Raw genomic sequence first — 20,545 nt, 5'->3', positions numbered from 1 at the left:
TTACCCAGCACCAAAATGGGGCACTTTCTGTGGCATTATCAGAAGGATAAAATTGTCAAGGGAATGACATTTTCACTGTGATTCTGTATTATTTACTTCTGTGTTGTGTACCACCTTAAATACTCTTGTGTGCTACCAGTGGTGTGGGTCCTGCTCTGTGGAAACACTGAACTATACTGAGAGAATCAGAAGGTAACTTCTTCCAGCAGCTCTTACTATTTTGTGGCTTTGAGGAGTTCAGCTCCTAGTATCTTTTAGAGAATTTGTTTGCTTTTTGATAACATTATAAAGGTGGTTCAAGCAGTTATGAATTAATAATATAGGAAGCACAGTTTGATTCCATTAGCAAAATCTGCAACTCTCCTGGTTTTGGAAGGTACCTTCATTAATGATTTTCTTTTGTTTTGAAAGAAAAGATTCCAAGCAAAGTATATATAAGGTACTAAAATTTGATATCCAGAAGACAGTGAACCCATTACGTATAATTCATGTTACTAAGTGTATTTATTAAGCAGAGGAATCCAGAGTGGTAAAGTCATTGAACCACCACGTTTGCCTGAACCTGTATATGCAGATACGTCTGCAACTGTAAAATCTTGCTTAACTAGAACCTTTTAGGAGAATGAGGCAAAAGGAAGACAATAAGCTTGTAATATCAGTGATTTAATTAAAACGGGAAATTCCATTTCAGTTTTCTGACTCTAACAAAACCGCACAGAAATTATGTATTTTCTGAGAACTACCCCAAGAGATATACTACATGATCCTAAATCAGCAAAATAAAGTTGATTTATGTTTGACATTTTGTACTTACTGAGCCAGGAGAGTGAAGTGGTTCAGTTTAGAAAAATTTTTCTGAACTAATCGTTAAAAAAGGAAGAGTTTTCTTGTAAATATCCAGTTAACCAAGAAGTTGGAGCATTCTGCGATTTTGCTATATACTGATACTTTATAGCTCTCTTACCAGTTGGTTCAGTTTGGTTCTCCATATTCCTGAATTATTGAATTATAGTGTTTGGTGTTTGGATCATTCAGCAAGGACACTTTAAAACTCACCAGCTGTCTTTAAAGGCTTAATTTGTTTTTTGTTTTTGTTGTTTTTTCACCGCTATTTTGGATAATGGGATGTTTACATCTTAGTGTAAAAAATGAAAATAGGCATAAATAATGTTTATGTATAGAAATGCTTTCTTTCATTATTTGGTGTCTGCATCGCTGAGTGTTTATATGACTCCTCTGCCTCTATCATGTTGTTGCCAAAGAAACTATTATGAATTTGGAATGAAAAATTTTTGCCATGAGTGTAAAGTTCTTAAGCTCATTAGACTTCTAATATGTATGTATGATAGTAATATCTTCCATTTATACTATACTTTTAAGAACAAGTCTGCATTTACCTAATTATAATGAGTTTTGTAGTGTAGGAGAATTAGTTGCCTTTTTTTTTTTTTTTAAGATTTTATTTATTTATTTGACAGAGACAGACACAGCGAGAGAGGGAACCCAAGCAGGGGGAGGGGGAGAGGGAGAAGCAGGCTCTCCACCGAGCAGGGAGCCCGATGCGGGGCTCAATCTCAGGACCCTGGGATCATGACCCAAGCCAAAGGCAGACCCTTAACAACTGAGCCACCCAAGCGCCCCAGTTGCTTTCTTGTCACATGTTAATGACTTATCTAGGGCCACAGAGCTAAGCACATACAACTTCTTATCCCTTAGCTTTGGGGCTCTTCCCCACCAGAGTGGGAACTGATGAAGATAACTAAGGTTGTACTCAGGGAATAGGTCTGTTCTTGGTAAAATCAGGGAATTGGGGACTTAATGAGCTCAGGCCCGGTAGTGTCAAACCTAGGGGTCTATTAAGGTAATTCAGAAATACTGCTTTTTTATTAAGGTGTGCTGTGAAGGCATAGATGCTGTCTTTTATATCCTAAAAATAATTACAATATTTGCTTGCTTTTTTGGTCTGTATTTGAAATGTATTTATACCTGGTCTCTTTCCCAAAAGAACTTGAAGCACTATACCAAAATAAGACCTATACAGCAATGGTAATAATATGAACAGAAAGGGAGAAAAACAAGATCAGTGAAAATGAAAGGAAAAGGGAACATGTTGCTGTTATCAAGTGTAAAATTTGACTCTTGAACTTCCTGCAAGTCACGGCTTAGAAGAAGGGGAACAAGTTTTGCATCTCACTAGCTTGCTCTGTAAGTCAGAGTACACCACTTCCTCAGGGGGGACTTCTTCCTGAGGGATTCTCGTAAAAATGTTGGCACTTGGGGCTCCTGTGAAATGTTAAAATGAACAGAAGCCTCAGCTGTTTTAGACATTTGCATATTGTGATTGTGCCTTGAATCCTCAACTTGTACCAGCTTTCAGAGGTACATTTAAGAATTTTTGGTGTGGTTAATAGAGGATTTTGTTTCCATTAGGAAAAACTCTTATCCTAAGCTAAAATTAGGTATGTGTTAAAGCTTGAAAATCCATTTGAGACAAATGTCTGGAGACATGGAGAACCTTTACCTAATTTTGTAATTTTATAATTTATATAAAGTGAATGTGCTGTCCCTGGATTAGCACATTTATTTTGTATTAATTGTGGTCTTTTTCATAGTAGAATCTAGTCTGGACAAATGTCTGGCTCCATTTCTGTTAGGCCATGTCTGGAATCTCATTAGATTTGATTTGTCAAGGCTCCACGGAACACATTTGTTGTATGAGCCTCACCTCCGTGTCATGGAAGTGCTTCCTGCTCAGATTAGCGGCCCACCAAAAAGGGAGCTGCTTGGCCTTTATTCCAAAAGTTTTACTAAGGAAACTGGGGACCCCACTCTGAGCTATTGGATTTCCAAGAGATACAACAGAACGCACGTGCGCGCGTGTGTATGTGAGTGATTTTTAAGAAACTTTTCATTTTAAAAGTTAGAGCTATCATGGAGTATGTAGTAAAAGAACGAATAAATTGCAGTTGACCTCGAACATCAAGTGCAGGGGTTAGGGGCACCCACCCCTCCTCGTGCAGTCAAAAATCTATGTATACTTAACTAGTAATAGCCTGCAGCTTACTGGAAGCCTTACTGATAAGCAATTAGCACATATTTTATATGTTATATGTATAATATGCTGTATTCTTACAATAAAGTAAGAAAATTTTTGTAAAATCTTAAGAAAAATGCATTTGTAATACTGTAATTATAAAAAAGTCCACATGTAAGTGGCTCTGCACAGCTCAAACCTGTGTTGTTCAAGGATCAACTGTACTTCCAAAGAAGCCAGCACGCGGATCGAATTGAACACTTGGCCTTACCACCAGTTATAGGTGACTCCTCAGGGCTGCCATCTTTGTCTGTGGGCAAGCCTTCTTTGTGTTTTTCTGCTTCATCAGCTCTAAGGAAATGCTGATCAAATCTGATTTTTAGTTTTAATTGGTTTTAGTAATATGCTACCTAAAAGTTACTCCAAGGGTGATGAATGAGTTTGTGTTGTAAAGGCTGTGTTGGCTGAGAATTGAAACTCGAATGGTTCTGTTGATGAGGGCTGGGGGTGTCTGGTCATCTCCATCGGTGCTCTGGGACTGCTGTTGAATGTTGGCGTATCGCAGCCTCCCATTTGAGCAGTGAACTTTTCAAAGAGCAACTGTGGCTGCCACTACTGAAACCTCTTCCTTGAGTGGCCAGGCTCTCTAGATTACTTTATTTCACAGGTGAAGTCACAGTGTTGAAGCGCTGTGTGGTTGCAAGCCACGCGGCTGGTATCCTCCTCGCTCGTGAGCAGTGATTGCTGTTGTCGTGTGTACGTGTTTTCTTCTGCGTTGGCAGTGCTGGTGTGTAATAAATAGTCTTAGCACAGCGGAGACTGTAGGAAACTCAAGGAGAGAACAGGCTTAGCTCTCAGAGAGTTCCTGAAATCAGTTGTTCCTGCTCTTCCCTTGGTAACAAACCGTGTTCTCAGCCCCACCTTACACACGGGTCCTGTTTGCGCTTGGCTCCCGCATCCCACAGCATAGCGTGCAAGTGTCAGTGCATGGAAGCGCAGTCAGGCTCCGTCTGAGAGGAGGAAGCAGGGCTCAACATTTCTCTCTCCCATTCGGTCCTGGCAGCCCCTCCCCAGCTCTGCCCCGATTGTTTCCTGGTTTTGTGCCAGTGCTTTTCTGTGAGGCTGGGTTGTCAAGGACCTTGCCTAAAGGTGAGCAAACAGTACGTGGCCTTCTACTTTGAATTCCTCCAGTGCCTGGGACTAATGATATGAATTCTTCGCGCCATCGGTGGGCCAGGGCTAGGTCCTCCGACGTGGTTAATCCTTATGGCAGCCTGGGGGATGGGCTAGCACTCTCTCATGTTCACCTGAGGAAACTTCACGTTCAAACCTGAGATTCAGGCTTAAATGATTCAAAAGTTGGGGTCATATTTCTGTGCCACAGAATCTCAGGAAGAATATTCCTTGTGAGTTTGTGTGTGTGTTCCCGACAACCACTGGGCTCTTACTGTTCTAGCAGCAGTGAGAACAGACAAAGCCGACATGGAGGGGAAATGGCACTGTGTATGATAAGCACATCATCCTCCCAGAAAGCCTTTCTGTAGGCTCTCTCTTTTTTTTTTAAAGATTTTATTTTTTGACAGAGACACAGCGAGAGAGGGAACACAAGCAAGGGGAGTGGGAGAGGGAGAAGCAGACTTCCCGCCCAGCAGGGAGCCCGATGTGGGGCTTGATCCCAGGACCCTGAGATCATGACCTGAGCTGAAGGCAGACGCTTAACGACTGAGCCACCCAGGCGCCCCTAGGCTCTCTTTTTTATAGACGAAGCATCTGAGGCCTAAAGAGGTTTAAGAACTTGACCTCAGTCACAATCTAGCTCATGTGGTGGCACCAAGATTTTAATCCAGATCAGCCTTACCCAGAACTCATGTTCTTAACCACCATGTAATATTAAGCTAGACAAAATGGAAATACGTTGAAATATATAAGGAATATATGTTGGAATGTATATATGAGTAATCTACATTACTTTTTAAATAAGAGATTGGTCAGTGCTAACTCCTGCAGTGTGGATTTTCTAGACTGAGTAGTTTCCTAAAATTCCTGCATCTGTAACGGTACATGGGGGGACATGTGGCTGCAGGAGGTATAGTGAAACTTAAACGCGCCTTAGATTTTAGGGCAAGGAGCTATACAGTCTGGTCTTTGTAGTAAGACTAACTCATGAATTAATGATTTTTTTTTTTTTAAGATTTTATTTATTTATTTGAGAGAGAGAATGAGAGACAGCATGAGAGGGAGGAGGGTCAGAGGGAGAAGCAGACTCCCTGCTGAGCAGGGAGCCCGATGCGGGACTCGATCCCGGGACTCCAGGATCATGACCTGAGCCGAAGGCAGTCGCTTAACCAACTGAGTCACCCAGGCGCCCCATGAATTAATGATTCTTGATGTAGAATGTTAAAGCTTCACTGGTGATTCATTTGTTATAAACATTTACTTTCCCTTTTCAATTTTTTTTAAGGACCCATTTTATGAATCATTTATTTAGCACATAAGCAGGGGCGGAGAGGGAGAGAGAGAATCCCAAGCAGACTCCCCACTGAGCACAGAGCCCGACATGGGGCTCAATCCCACGATTCCCAAGACCATGACCCAAGCTGAAACCAAGAGTCAGACACTTAACTGACTGAGCCACCCAGGCACCCCTCAAACATTTACTTTTTCTAACTGAAGGACAGAATCGATTGGTTCTTTGATATAAAGTAATTTTATGGGAAGTCTGCATTAAATGGTCCCTATATCTGAAAACGCTAAATGAAAAATAGAACATTTACTATTTGCAATTTTGAATAGTGATTATGAATTTGGAGTCAGACTCCCTGGCTCTCCCTTGTACTAGCATTGTGACCTCTGCAAGCCACGTAACCTCTTTGCCTCCATTTCCTCGTCTGTAAAGTGGGGATGATAATAGTTACCTTGGGCAAAGTGTTGCCGTGAGTATTTAAATGAGTCAATAAATACAGAGTACTTAGAACAGAGCCTGGCACAGTGAGTACTAGGACAGCATGGTCCATAGCATTATGGTCTGTCTTGTTGGTGCTCCTACTACTTTTAAGATAGTAAGTCTCTTACGCTGTAAATGCCCCTAAATAGAAGTCACTGTACAGAGTTTTCAGAGATCACCTAAGTGAGGATTCTGTTGAACTGTCTAGCAGGCATGTTGCCTGCCCTGGCAAGCCCTTGGGTGCAGACTTCTGGGCAGGGCAGTGAAGATGCATTCCAGAAGAGGAGAAGGGTTTGGAGAGACTCATGCTTGCCAGGCACCTGTGCACATCAGGTACTTTCTGTACAGGTTACGTGAGCTTGACAGAATCCATCTGAGGTCAGTGAGCAGGATGACGTCGTCCAGTGTCACACAGCCTGGCAGTGGCAGACTGCGCTCTCCAGGAGCCCACAGTCTCCCAGGCGCTAGAGCGCTGTCCAAGGGGGAAGGTGCCTCTGGGAGCCTCACTTGTTCAGTGTGGCCCTAGCGCTGTGGCCCCGTCATTGTTTGAACACTCTGATCTAGTGGGTACTCTTGAACGGTGGCTGCCCTAGGGCCCACCACTGTGTAAGGGCCTTCATGAGTGTGCATGTGTGTGTGGTCTCATGGTCTCTGCTCTGATGGGAAGCAGAGGGTGGCAGAATGAAGCCAGCAGCCTCCAACCCATGATACGGAAATAACATATAGTGCTGGGGATGTGAAGCTCAAGGCACTCTTAAAAAGTGCAAATGCAACATGGCTTTTAAAAGATTAGTCTGATGCAAAATGCAGCCCTCCAAAAAAAAAAAAAAAATCCCACATGAGCCAGGAAGTGCCAGTCTAGCTAACTGACAAAGTCAAAGCACAGAAGCAAATTTTGCAAAATTGGGAATAGAGATGCTGACAAACCAGAGATTCCAGGCAGGTCTAAATTAGAAATTGGCTGAGAGGGAGAAAAAGTGATGAGGCCCCTCATGGACTCCAGTGAAAACTCTTTAATTCACAGGCCTAACAGACCAGCAATAGGAAAGGGGCCTTGAGGATGAAGATGCATTCAGCAAGTGAGGGGGTGGCTCCGTTGCGTTCACTAGAAACAGACGGGTGGGTGAGGTGTAGGGCTGGCCGGCCAGTGGGGACGGGGTGCCTACTTTACCCTCAGCCCTAGACAATGCTCTTCCTTCTCTTTATTGTCTTTCCCCTGCATCCCACCTTCCGGCCCTCCTGCTGGGCCTGTGAACCGAGACTGAGCACCTGGCCCTCCGCACTGCATGGCCCGGGGCCCGTGGTGGGCAAGGCCGCCGGCCACTCCTGCTGGCGCGCTGCCCGGAGGGGGCCTGAGCGAAGGCTTGGCCACTTTGGCTTGCAGGTGACCTTCCCGCAGATCCCCCCTGGTGTGATGCTGCTTATCTCATTTGTCTGCCTTCGGCTTTAAAATCTTAAAATCCTAATTCGATTGTGTTTGTACCATACTTGTGGTCTGGCACTTGAAGATTTGGACCGGGTCCCACAAATATTTAGAATCTGAGAATGCCAGAGGAGAAAGGAGCCTCGGAGGTCAGCCATTCCAGTGGCCTGACTTGGCTTTGTTCTTGTGTCTGTCTTGAGAAGCAGTGACCCTGCCAGTGGGAAGGAAAGAGACGCAAGAAGAGGACAGCAAATACCATGTTTTTTTCATTCTAAGACGGTGGCGGGGGGCACCCCACCAAAGGGCTTTTTTGAAAATCTGAAAGGCTCAGAAAAGCTATAGTATAGTAAGTGGACCTCAGTTCATCTGTTGTCAACCTTGAGAAGTGGCAGGCCCTCTGTCCCTGCAGGATCATGAGTGCCCAGCCAGGTAGGCACAATGGGCAGAAGTGCCTGTGGGCTAGAGCCATAGCTTTTGCCCGGGGGGATCAGAGCAGCCTAGGAGATGGGCCCGTCCTTTCTCCCACTGCCTCCTGGGCCTGGGGGCAAGCACAAGTGAGAACGTGTATGGGAAAGCTCTTTATACACTGGATGAAGTTCGTCCGGAGGCAGGGTGTGGGGGCATGGTGTTCTCCGGTCTGTTGTGCCCTCCCCTGACCCATCCCCACAGATCACACCAGCCCTTCCCACTCCTGCTGACCCCTGCGCTAAGTGGTACCTTGCCACGGCCAGCACGGCCCAGACTAACAGCCCCTTCCTTCAGGAAACAATCTGTGCAGCATTTGTTGTCTTCAGTGAGGAATTGTTTTGATTTAGACAAATTGAAAAGCTGTGGGTTTTCCACAGTGTGTCCCCGCCACTGCCTCCTCTTGTTCAGGTGGCGGCGAGGATCTGCTCGGCACCTTCCTTCTCAGCATCGTACATCCCAGCGCCCGAGAATACTGTCCTGCCCTGCAGTGATTTGGGCTCAGCATCTTTTCCAAGCTCTAGAGGCTCAGTTTCTGCTAATTAGCAACTCGTGGTGAGGTTGCAACGTGATGGAAAGTAATTTTTATCATGTAAAAACCACAGCTCTGGGCATCATTCGACTATATGCCACTCAGGTGATACTTGCTTTTGGAAAAGTTCTGTAAATGTATTTTTCAAAGTCTTTAACACGACTGCCTGGTGAATATGTAGCTTCAGCTTCCTCAGTGCGCCAGGCTTCACCGTGCCTTCCCACAATGTTGCTAACCCCGCTCTACAATCAAATCATCACCGTGCTGGCTGAAGTCCAGTCTTTGCTGTCAGTGGATGTTAAAGCGCTGTCCGGAACTCACCACACCTATCAATGGTGTCTTTGCTAGTAAGTTTTGCTAGTTAACATCCCAGGTATGGATATGCTTTTGCGAAAAAGTATAAATCTCTAAGGGAGAAAGAGATGTGTTCTCTGGAATGAGCTCAATGGAGGTGGGAAGGGGTCGGGCTCGTGGAAGTTCTGAGTTGCATTCCTTGGCTGCCCTGGTGTGCACTGGGTGTGCACGTATGTGCACGCGGTTTCCTGGGCCTGCCTGAGGCTTGCCCCCCCACTCGTCACAGCAGGGTGGGGATTCTTCAGGAGCTGACATGCTACCTTAGTCTAATCAGCCCCTGAAGGTTGGCCTTTTCATTTGGTTTCCTTTTCTAATTGATGGACCCCAGCCTAAAAAGTTCTCAGAGTCAAACATGAGCTCTATACAGTTGCATCCTACACCATAGACAGTGGACTCCTCACCAATGCTGTCCCAATTCCTTGGAGCAGGGGGCCTGCCTCTGAGCAGGACTGCCATACCTGTGCCCCCACGTGGCCATTGTTGCAATGAACCCAGTGAAGTCTTTTTCCCTGGCTCCTTCATTTTCACGTCACCAAGCGCCCTGGTCTTATTTCCTGAACCCAAATAGAACCCTGCATTTGATGGGTGTGGCAGGCAGGCACTGTTTTCCTACCACCTTTCCTTTCGTCGAGCGAGGTAAGAGTCGTCCTGGGGCCCGGAGGACAACTCACGAAGTTACCTGCATGAGCTTAGCAGACAGGCCTGCTTTGAATCTCATCTCTTAATTACCAGTTGTGTGAGTCAGGCAAATAATTCAATCTCTGTGTGTTCATCAGTGACATGTGGTGGCCAGGAGGAACAAAGGAGATAAAGTTTGTATGGTGCTTATCCCGGTGTCTGCCACACAGAGTGTCCAGTAGATGGTAGCCATGGTTATTAGCTATCCAGGTCAAATCAGTATGCCTCCAGCCAGCATCTCTCCTCTCCCTGCTACTTGGGTCCCTTCCGGGATCGGTGTCCTTGTCTTTTCTACTTTCTTTCCCCCCTTAGCATAGAAACCAGGTTGGCTCACCTGTTTTAAAACATCCTCTTCTCATCCCTGGATCTTTCCTGGTACCATCCTTGATCCCTTGTCCCCTTTCACTCCTGGGGTCTCTCCTCATTCCTCAGCCTCCTGCATCCTGGTACCCGCTCCTCAGTCCAGTGAACTACCTCTTGCCAAGAACACGAACATCCTCTCACCTGATTGCCACAATGACCGCAGTCCTTAGCCAACATTCTCTCCGTAGCAGTGTACCGTTCCCCACCCAGAGTGGGGCTCTGCCTTCTGGGGCTCCCTCCCCAGTGCCCCACCAAGGGCCAAGTGCACTATTCTTTGAACTGGAACCAGGCCCATGGCCCAAGCCGCAAATCAGACCAGGACACGTTACCAGTGAAAGTGTTTAATAGTTAAATTATTTAAATAGACTTTTTAAATTTCCATGGGAAATCATAATCGTATCTGTTTTTGCAAGAGCAGGAATAAAAAGAGTGCACACCCTTGGAGGGAATGAAGAGCTAGCACTGCACGGTGTCACCAGTCACTGCTGAGATAGGAGGGATGGGCCCCCAAGAGGCCGAGGAGACCGTAACCAACGGGGGGACCACCGGAGGAACTCAGCACACATACGTTACTCAGGTTGGAAGCAAAATTAACACCCGGCACCACTGGCAGGCACTATGGAGGGGCAGGGGACTTGAGAACACCACCATGGAGAAAGCCAGCCCGCCCAACAGATGCAAAGGGGGGGCGATGCAGAACTCAAAGGATAGAGCAGCAGAAGCATGGACAGACTTGGGCTGGCAGTTTTAGGTCTGTAAGCTTTGCTTCTCAGAGAGGTGCTCAAGCTGGGGTGAGAGATGGTGTGTGGAACGGGGAGGCCGGCGCTAGGGTGCAGTGAGAGGCGGTGCAGGGCGGCATCAAAGTAACATCTCGCAGCTGGTATATAGCTGCGCCCCCCCTCCTTCAGGCTCATGTTGGAGGTGAGAAGAATTCTGCCCTGAGAAGCAACAGAAAGATCTGGGCACAGAACCCAAGGATTCTGTTTGAATATATCTCTGTGATGATCGTTTTTCACTTTCATGCCTATTTCCATTTTATACCCTTGTAGGGTATAAGAAATAATTTTTTCCTGTATATTTAACTGCCCCCTCCCCCCAAAACAAACAAAAACCAGACAAAACAAAATTTCTGCTAGCTTTGCCCTTTGGACGTTGAAGCTGGGCTCTCCCCCTTTTCTCTGTCTGGTCTGCAGATGGAGAGCAAAGCCACCACCCTCCCTGAACCTGAGGGCTGCACTGTTACCCCAAGTCTGAGGCCTTATCTCTGGGAGAGCCACCTGCACAGTAGCCAGCCGAGCAAGGCAGGCAGGTAAGGCTTCCTACCACCCCCACAGCAGCTGAGCGCCCGTGGCCGTCCCTGAGCGCTCAGGGCTGCGTCTCTGCAGGCAGCAAATGGCTGACGTCTCAGGGAACGGAGGAGGGGACAGTGGTTTGCCGCAGGCTCCAGCGGGGCCTGAGATGGGAAAACAGCTTTTTGTTTTATTATCCACTTGCATTTAACTGAAGGGAAGTGATGTGTTAGAGAGATGGGGTAATGTATGCGTGCATCTTCCCACTTAATCTGAATGTAGGGCACCCCAAAAGGACACATGCTGCTGCTCTGGCTGGACCTGGGAAAAGCCCAAACTGCCTCGTCCGCGGTGAGGGCACCAGGCATCCTGTATGTGACCAGTTCCACAGCCTAAGCGCACACACACCTACACCAGTCCACACGCTGACATACGTACAGTACAAATGCTGGGCACAGCTGTTTTCTAATATCATTTACAAAATATAGAATTCAGTATATTTGTTAGATCTCCAAGGATTTCAATAATAAAAAATAAAAAATACAAAAAAGACACGTTGGGATCCCCGCCCTCCCACCCCAGTGGCATCTTCGTTTGCTTGTGGGTCTCTCATACGCATACAACTAGCATAGTCTAAAGGGCACAGAAAGTTGTTTTATTTAATAAATATTCTTTTTCTCAGAACCACCCCTCCTTGCCTCGAGTCCTCTCGCCTCCCCTTCGCAATTCACTCTGTTCCCCTCGAAGAGGTGCGGGAGGAGGACTGTGGAGAAGACCGAAGTCCATCCACAGCCCGCCCTCCTGCCAGAAAGCCCCTCCATGGGGCAGGGGCCGTGGTCTCTGTCGGCAGTTGAAAGGCTCACACGGGAAAGCGGACCCCCGAGGCCCCTAGGTTCCTGGGGGCTGGAGTCGCGCCTTATCCCACCCGCCCCAGGCCGAGGCCTCCCCCTCAGCCCTGTCGTCACACGCCGGGCTGCCCCGCACCGTAAGAGCTCCGGCAGCCCCTTTCTACCCATGCAGCAGCAGCGCCCGTTAGAAAACTCGAGATTCAGATCACGCCTAGTGGAGTCTTCTACGGAGGAAACATCTTTGGTCAGCTTGGCGCTTGCAGGACCCTGGCACCCCGGGGCCTGGGACGGAGGCGGCTGCCTGCCCACAAAGGCAGAAGCTGCTTCTGGAGTCAAAGTGGAAAATCTCACCGGTGCAGCCACGTGGGCTAGAGCGCAGGCTTCCACCGGCCCACTGGCACCCAAAGAAGCCATTTCCGTTTCTCTGGAGGCCAGGCTGCCTGGCATCACCAGGTGGCAGCTGCTAACTGAGCGGGGGCCCCCCGTTGAGGAAGTAGGTCATCATCTCGCCTTTGCCCTTGACCTTGACCACACCCCTGCACTCCAGCTGGTATGTGTTGGCAGCCAGCACCTGGTACATGTCCGTGGTGACCTGAGGAGGCAACGGAGGAGAAAGGATAGGTCATGGTTAAGCCGTGAGTCCACTGACCGGTGGCTCTGCCTGACTGTCCCCACCACAGACGGTGGGCAGCACCTCCCGGGCAGGGGCTCCCAGGGACTGAGAGCCGCTCGTACTGCCTGCTGGCAACCGGAAGAGTGGCAGCACCTACTCCGTGCCAGGCAGTGTGGCCAGCCACTCACCTGTGCTATTCTGCTGCTCAAAGTGTGGCTCATGGCCCCTGAACTGCCCGTCCCTGTCCCCACTGAGAAGCGCAGAAGCTGGGCGGAAGTGCTTGGGCGCGTCCATAGCAATCTGACCCTGCTGCCATCGAGACCGAGCACGCGACCAGTGTGCTCACTCAAGTCTCACTCCACGGCAGGTAGGTTGGGAGCCACTGCTTCTCTCATTTAATCTGTGAGGAAAGCGCTTTTATCTCAGGCTCAGACAACCTAAGTCCCTTCCCTGAGGTTACGTCGCTACAAATGGCAGAGCCTGGACTCAGGTCTGCGTCCGACTGCCCATCTGCTGTAGCTTTTGGAACAGAGAGGGGACCCCACCGGTGGCTCCAGTCATCACTGCACTCTTGCCGGGCGGAGGAGAAAGCAGGCTGACCGGAGCAGCAATACAAGCGCGCGTCTCGCGAGGTGACCCAACAGCTATCTGAGCACACCCCGCAACACCCCTGCTGAGGATCCTGGCCCCGCCTGGCTGGCAGGCCGTGAATCTCTGGCTGGGCTGCGGGAAGGTGACCCTGCTGTGTGATCAAGGGAATGCCCTATGCGAAGGTGAGGTGCCAGGCCACTGTGTGGTTGCACAGAGTCCTTCACTTGTCTGTGGGTGGGGCCAGAAGCTCTGCACACACGTGCCTCTCCCCCCATCTCCTATCTTGCTGTCCCTTCTCCTCTTGGCACAAGAAAGCCATTTGGTCGGTCCCTCCGACAGCATCGGCACGCCAGCCAGGCCTGGCTGATCTGGCCAGGGCAATGCTTTGGGCTGACCCTTTGTTCAGAGGTCCCGCAGGAGAGAGAATTTAAGGGACATTTAAGCAGTGTCAGTGCGAGCAGAGGGCCGTAAAGAGAGCACAGTTCAAACTTGGGAAAATGGAGGCCAGGAAAACTAAGTGACCTACCCACGGCCTCATGGGGCACTGGGGGGGTGGAGGGTACAGGAAGAGAGCCCCGTCCAGGGCCTCGCTGTTGTCAGATTGGAGCAGAGGAAATCGAGGAAGGCCTGAGAAAAAGCAGCTGAAGAGAGGCAGGCCTGGGCATCACAAGAGCCAGCTTGCAAAGGATAGAGAGGAGCCAAAGTCTCTGGGTCTCTGGCCAGCCCCCTTGGCTGCTGGGGGTACCATCCCAGGGGGACGAGTGGCCTTGCCTAGTTCTCCTGAACCAGGCCCCGAGTGCTCCATTAGGCAAGACCTTGCTCCCTGCAGCCATCTTTGTGTCCCCTTGTATGTGTGGGTTGTGGCATGAGCACTCCTGGCTTAGCATCGGCGGTGGCTCCCGCCTAGACGCCCCCCTTTCCTTCTGTGGCCAGTAGAGGGCTTGGCACAGGAGTGAAGATCTGTCCAAGGTCCTGAGGGCTTGAAACACAATTGTGTTTTCCGAGCTCCCAAGACGGAGACACAACCACCTTCAAATTTGGCTGCAGAAATTCTGGCTGGGAACTGTGGGCGGCCTGCCCCCAAGCCCATGCAGCGTCAGACAGAGCCCCCCCCCCCGGCCATGTGGGTGAGGTGGGCGGTGGATGCGCTGGCACTCACCTGGATGCGGTCAGGCACACCGGTGCTGTCCATGCGGCTGGCCACGTTCACCGTGTTGCCCCAGATGTCGTACTGAGGCTTGCGAGCCCCGATCACCCCGGCCACCACGGGGCCGATGTTGAGCCCTGTAGGGGACAGACGTCAGCACGTTCGTCAGGGCTCAGACCAGCGCTCACCCTATCATTCCTCCCTGACGCTCAAGGTCCTCTGGGCCTGAGGCCATGCTTAGCCCTGCGGCTCCCACTCCGCTGCTGCCATCAAATGCCCGCTAACCCAGACCACAGAGGTGCGTTCACACAGCACTGCTCCTGAGTACTTGGCCGCTCCTGCAGTCCATCACCAGGACCGCCCTCTTCAAGTGTCCAGTGACCTGCAGCATCATCCAGTTGCCTTTCCTTAACCACCCCTCTCAGTGGCATTTAAGTTTGCACTGTCAGTTCAGACTTTCTTCCTCCTACCTCCTCTGTTTCTATCAGGGGCACCGCCATTCTTTTTCTCAGAACCTAGCTCCTAGCTCACAGTCTCCTCTCTGTCCTGGGTGTCTGTCTGAGCTAGCGCAGGGATGTCGCCGTGACCCAGCTCCAGGAAGCAAGGCTGCTGCCCTCCACGCGGGCTCCCTGTCTCGCTCCTGGCACATCTGCTCTAGTCTATCTACCGTCCCAGTCTTACCCACACCAACCCCGATCACCCTGCCACTCCACTTTCGCTCTGCTGCTTCCCCTCCGCTCCAGGCAAGAGCCTTCCCCAACACACCTGGCTCAACTGACATCGTCTAGACATTCTCTGCCACGTCTGCACGCCCCTGGGTGCTCCCTCTTAGCACAGAAATGGTCTCTCTCACAGGGGGCTGCATGAAGCCTCACTGTTGTGTGAGACGTGGGACCACACACACTACAGAATCTCCCAAATAGCAGTTTTGTCCATCCATAAGACACTGTCCTCCACAGCCCTCCTCTTCGGTCCTGCCAAGCCACATGGAGCTTTTCACCCCACCTGCTATTCCCAGGCCCGACTGGTCGGAAGCCAAGCTCACCGATCTTCATCTGGAAGTTGTTGAAGGAGTGTTCATTGATGTACTTCATTTGATCCATGAGCTTCATGGCAAAGTCGGCCAGGGCTTTGATGTGGGTCTTGCCCACCTTGTCATATGTAGAATCGTTGAGGCCTGAGGCGGCCATGTAGGTGCTGCCAATGGTCTTGATCTTTTCCAGCTGCCTGAACCGATCCTCGCTGATGATCTGGATGGAAGGAGGCCAAATCTGGGTCTCCACCAAGGCTGGGGCACTGAGGTCTACAGGGAAGGGTGGCAGCATGGCCCCATATGCCCCCCCTTGTTCACACAGGGGGCCCATCTGCACGCCAACTCGGTGCAAGACAGAGCAGGCCGCCTCCAGTACTCACCCATGTGTGGTGGCTGGGTGCTACCCTCCGCCCTGCACCCAGAGCCCTGGGCCAGCTCTCTAGTCACTTCAGAGCCCCTTGTCCCCAATAGGGGCTGGTGGCCATCTCCCCCCTTCTCTGGCTCACATCCCCATCCCTCCCAGGGACCCCCTTCTTCTGTCTCCAGGCCCCGCCAGCCAGAAGCCTGCCCAGACCCATTTCAGCCAACTTCAGTTACCCCCTGCCCCAGGAGCCTCATGGGCTGCTTCCAGCACAGCCCCAGCCCAGCTCCATCATCCTTCACCCCAGGCCCTACATTCCCACTGGGGTTGACCCCCTCACACTCCTCACTCGGTGAGCTCCCAGGGTCGAAATGCCTATTGGGCACAGTGTACCCAGTGCCTGGCACACACTGGGGACTTGGCGAGGGTGCATGTTTGTATTTCTGCCCCTGCTGTTCAGGGCTTTGCATCTTTGTCCTTCCTCCTCCCTTAGCCTGGGAGTCCCTCCTTCCTTGGACTCTCACAAAAGCTGGGCCCCACCCTGGGGCCTGCCCAGCCTTAGGTGGCACGAGAGGGGCGGCAGCGAATGGGGAGGACTGGCGAGACGGCCGCGCAGGGTCTCAAGGGGGCAGCTAGGGCGCAGAGACTTGCCATCCCAGCGGCCTGGGCTGATGCCCACCCTGCCACCTACTGCCCATGAGCTAAGCCCCATCTGTGTGCCTGCTTCCTCCTTTGTAACAGGCTAGGGGAGGAAATGCAGGCAAGGGGCCTGCCCTCAGGTGCCCTGGCGTCCCTCCCGCTCCAGGGGCCCAAGCTCCCCGCTGGCCGCACCTCATCAAAGTCAGCGATGATCTCGTTGAGCAGTCGCAGGCACTCGACGCCCTCATTGTTGGCCTCCAGCTCCACGTAGAACTCGGAAAAGTTGGCGATGGAGGCGAACATGACGGCCACGCACTCGCACGACTGGTAGTAGAGCTCGTCGTTGCGTCGCTCACGGGCCAGGAAATGGGCGGCCACGTCCTTGGGCAGGATGTTGTGCAGCAGCCGCCGGTTGTAGGCCTGCAGCTCCTCCATCTCCTCCTTCTCCTCTGTGGCCTAGGACGCGGCGCCCGGTCAGCGGGAGGGGCTTTCTGCCCCCCGCACCCCCGTCCCCCCGTCCCCACCTGCGGCTCTCCGCAGGGAGCAGCTAGCGCTCCGACCATGAGAAAAGGGAGAGACGTGTATGCCTCCGCCTCTGCCCTGCCTGCCCCTCAGAATGTGACGCACCGGAGGGCGCGGGCCCCGAAGGAGGGAGCCCCCGACTGGAAACCTCCTGGAGGACAGGCTGAAAGCACCCTGTCTGCCCAATGCTAGACCGAGGCACGGGGTTACAGGGATGGTCCAAAACCACACATCCCCCACCAATGGCCCTCCAGCTACCAAGCGCTCCTCAAGTGTCCATTTTCCTCTTCGCATCAGGAAATGCAGTTTGATGACTTTAACAGACTGACTTCACGGGAAAACGTCCTAAAGCCCTGCCCACTCTCCCCAGTTCCAGCACAGCCCCAGCCCAGCTCCATCATCCTTCACCCCAGGCCCTACATTCCCACTGGGGTGTGGGAATGTAGCCAAAACTGGCTTCTGGATTAGTTTAGGAGTGGGGCAATGGATTATCATGCACACATCCCAAAGCCAGGAGGTGCAGATGCCCCAAAGTGCTCCCTGGGGCGGGATGGGGACACCACCAGTGACTTTGGTTCTCCCCCAGTTTGGGTCCTGGGTCTGGGAAATTGAGGTCTGTGGTCACTCACGAGGGACAGTGCAGAGCCCTCGAATCAAGAGGCCAACAGTGGCCTGCAGGCTGGAACACAAAGATAGTCCTGCACTAAGGTGTGCAAGGAGCCATGTGACACAGGAGGGACAGAGTGCAGTCTGCTGGCTTCTTCCCCCTCGACGACAAACAAAATGGCCCCTCTAACGGGGAGTGACCACGTTGGTAAAACAGGCAGGTAAAGGATCATCAGCAGGGCCGTTGAAAAGATCCAGCCAGCCTGCTTGGGCCTTCTCTAATTAAATGTGGAGGCCTTTCTATTTGGCTGCACCAAGGATCTCCTCGAGGGCCATGACTACGTCCCTGGCCGCACCAAGGATCTCCGCGAGGGCCGGGACTACGTCCCTGGTGCTCCCGGCAGGTGGTGGCTGCTCGTGGGGAAACTGCTGGCACACCCAGCCAAGGCCACAGGACCTGGGTCCAGCAGGGACCCCAAGGCTCAGAGACCTGGCCTAGCCTTGCACCTGAAGTGAGAGGACCCATTACGCCTAGAGCAACTGGAAACGGCCTCGAGAATGGGGGTCACGCCTAAGGAAGTTCCTGGATGCCAGGTGGGCCCAGTGGGCATATGCTACCTTCCGGCCCCGGTAAGGTGAGACTCCTAAACGCGGCCACCTGCTCCTAGCTCTGAAAGAGGTGCCAGAGCACCTGGAGTGGGAATCTCTGTGCTTCTGGAGGGCTGCGCCCTGGAGGAGCCCCAGCTGGTGCATCTGCCTCTGCAAGTGCGCTGGCCACCTACAGTCCTGCCCGCTGAGACCCCGTGCCTGGGCACCCAGGGGCCCTGCAGCTCCTTTGATCAGCCCAGCAGGTGGCAGAAACCTAACACATGCCCTCCCCTAGCGCATCCGCCCAGTGGCAGGCAGGTGGTGGTGGAGGCTAGGGTTGGGACGCTGGGAGCACGGCAACTGCTGGGAACACAGACCAAGTCCTGCCCAGGAACTCCTGCCACATCGGGACAACTCTGCCCTGAGACATGATGTTGGGCAGCTCCCAACACAACCAGCTGTTTCTAGGACTGGGCTCTGGCCAGGCAGGAAGACTCAGGGGCCACAGCCCCCCTGCTGAGCCCAATAAGGTCAGTGCTGTGGGAGAGGGACGGGAGTGGGCTCTCCCAAGAACGGAGACCCACGGGTTTGGCCAGGAGCAGACTTGATGCCTCATGCAGATGCTTCAGGGACGCTAAGGACCTCGGGCTTCCCCACCTCCCTGTCAGCACCACACCCACCCACCAGGACCAAAGATCCAACAGCAAAACTGGCTTCTGGGTTAGTCTAGGGGTGGGGCAACAGATTATCACTCACCCATCCCAAGAGCCTGTGTTCAAGTTTTTGCTTATTGGTATGTTATTCCCCCCTCCCAAAAGTCCTGGAGGAGGACGGGAGATGGAGGGATGTATAAGCATCCTAAGCCTGTTGCAGGGGTTCAGTGGAGAGAGGCCAACACACCTGGCAGGTAGACATGCTCACCGCCCCACCCCCACACATCTGTGCACAGGCCTTCTTAATCGTTTTCAAAGTGGGAGAGGAGCTGCTGTTGCCTGGGCACTGGGGTGGGGTTGTGAGGAAGCCTCAGGCTGCTCGGCTCAGCCCTGGCAGGCAGCTTCACTTTGACCCTGGGCACTCAGGAGCTAGACAAAGACAGGGGCGGGGGTGACAGGGCAGCAGGTCACAGGCAGGCTGAGTGGCAGGCTCACCCTTCCCTTGCTTCCACCCCTTTCTAGAGATCTCTGCAACACAACTGACTTGCACAACAGCAACAGTCTAGGGCGCAGGGGACCTCCTCAGAGCTCATGTGGGAGGTGGGGTGTGTGTGTGCAGAGAAGTGGAGGGACATCAGCCCTAGAGCCCACGGAGCCTGGTCAGCCCCTAGGAGAGCTGGCACCTCCGGGGAGCTTCCCCAGAGGAGAGGGGTGTGAGAGAGCCAAGAGAAGGCAGGGAGGCAGCAGTCTGAGCCAAGAAGGTAGAGCCTCACACTGGATATCTCCCAGGTCCCTCCCAAGCCAGGGCTGACCAGGGGCCTTCCACATGCAAAACAGGTTCCCTCCAACCTCAGGGCATCTGCTCAGTGGGGACCTCAGTCAACCTCATGCAAGACATCCAGCAACAGGGGCAACTGGATGCCCCCATCTTTAACAAAAACTCAGGACCTCCTGCCCCAGCCTGAAGACTTGAATCTCAGTGTTAGTAAGAAGCTGAGGATGGAGGAGGCCTAAGTGAGTTGCAGGTGAGCTGGAGAAGGGGTCTGGAGATAGAGGCCAGGCCAGGTGAGGCAAAGAGGCTGGGCTGGAATAACCGGTCTGAGGCTGCCCACAGGGAAGACGGCTTTCTCACCATGAATGCCCTTGGGTGCCCTCCCCAGACCTTCTGAAGCCATCTAGCAGGTAAGGAGCAACTCAGTCTCCTGCTAGCACCTGGAGCATTATCCTGCGTGTGGCCCAGGGGCATCTCCTCTTCCAGGTGGACACTATCGGGACACAGGGCACAAAGCCTGGAGGGTGGAGTGCGGGGCTCCCAGCACCCCACTGCCTCTGCCCCTGCCTGGGCCACCTCTCCCCAGGGCCGGGGCACATCCACCTGCTTAGGCTTCCTGTCGATGGGTCTTTGATGCCCCTTCCGTCCATTCTCCCCTGGAAGAGCCACTTCTGGTCACATCAAGCCCTGCTCAGCAGCCTGGTGGGCCAGCTCCCGCACTGCGGCCTCCATGACACGGCGCCTGCGCTCCCCATACTCCTCACCTCCTGCCACTCTTTCCTCCCCACCCTCCTGACTCCTTGCTGCCCACACCACAAACCGGAGCTGGCCATGCCTAGCCCCCGTCCCTGCCTCTGGACGCACACAGTAATGCCTGGTCGATATTTGGGACCCACCGAAGTCCCAGCACTGTCAAGGGTGGGTTTGTTTGGCATAAGCTCTGGGATTCTGTGTCTGGGCTCCCAAAAGCAGGGAGCAGACCTGCTGGGACATGGAGCACTGGGTAATTGGGCTGTGGCCTGAGCAGGGTGCCCCATCAGTGCAGAACTAGGGCCCAGCCAGCCCAGGTGACAAACTTTTTCACTCACAA

General features: G+C 52.2%; 1 protein-coding gene across 1 annotated transcript in view; it reads right to left on the bottom strand.

The window, feature by feature from the left end:
• Window positions 1-10,118: 10,118 nt before the first annotated feature.
• The window catches only part of ADCY5 (adenylate cyclase 5), a 151,262-nt gene continuing 140,835 nt past the window's right edge, over window positions 10,119-20,545 (bottom strand). The window contains exons 18-21 of the mRNA XM_081832762.1: window positions 16,507-16,770; window positions 15,327-15,531; window positions 14,294-14,418; window positions 10,119-12,522 (exon numbers count right to left, since the gene is read on the bottom strand). Of these exons, the coding sequence (XP_081688888.1) occupies window positions 12,394-12,522; window positions 14,294-14,418; window positions 15,327-15,531; window positions 16,507-16,770 (723 nt within the window). The 3' untranslated portion in view covers window positions 10,119-12,393. The remainder of the gene's footprint in view (window positions 12,523-14,293; window positions 14,419-15,326; window positions 15,532-16,506; window positions 16,771-20,545) is intronic.

The sequence above is a fragment of the Leptonychotes weddellii genome, chromosome 1, assembly GCF_054177405.1.
Source record: "Leptonychotes weddellii isolate Sample4059 chromosome 1, ASM5417740v2, whole genome shotgun sequence".
Taxonomy (NCBI): domain Eukaryota; kingdom Metazoa; phylum Chordata; class Mammalia; order Carnivora; family Phocidae; genus Leptonychotes; species Leptonychotes weddellii.
The sequence above is the reverse complement of the archived record's forward strand: the minus strand, read 5'-3'. Positions and strand labels throughout refer to the sequence as shown.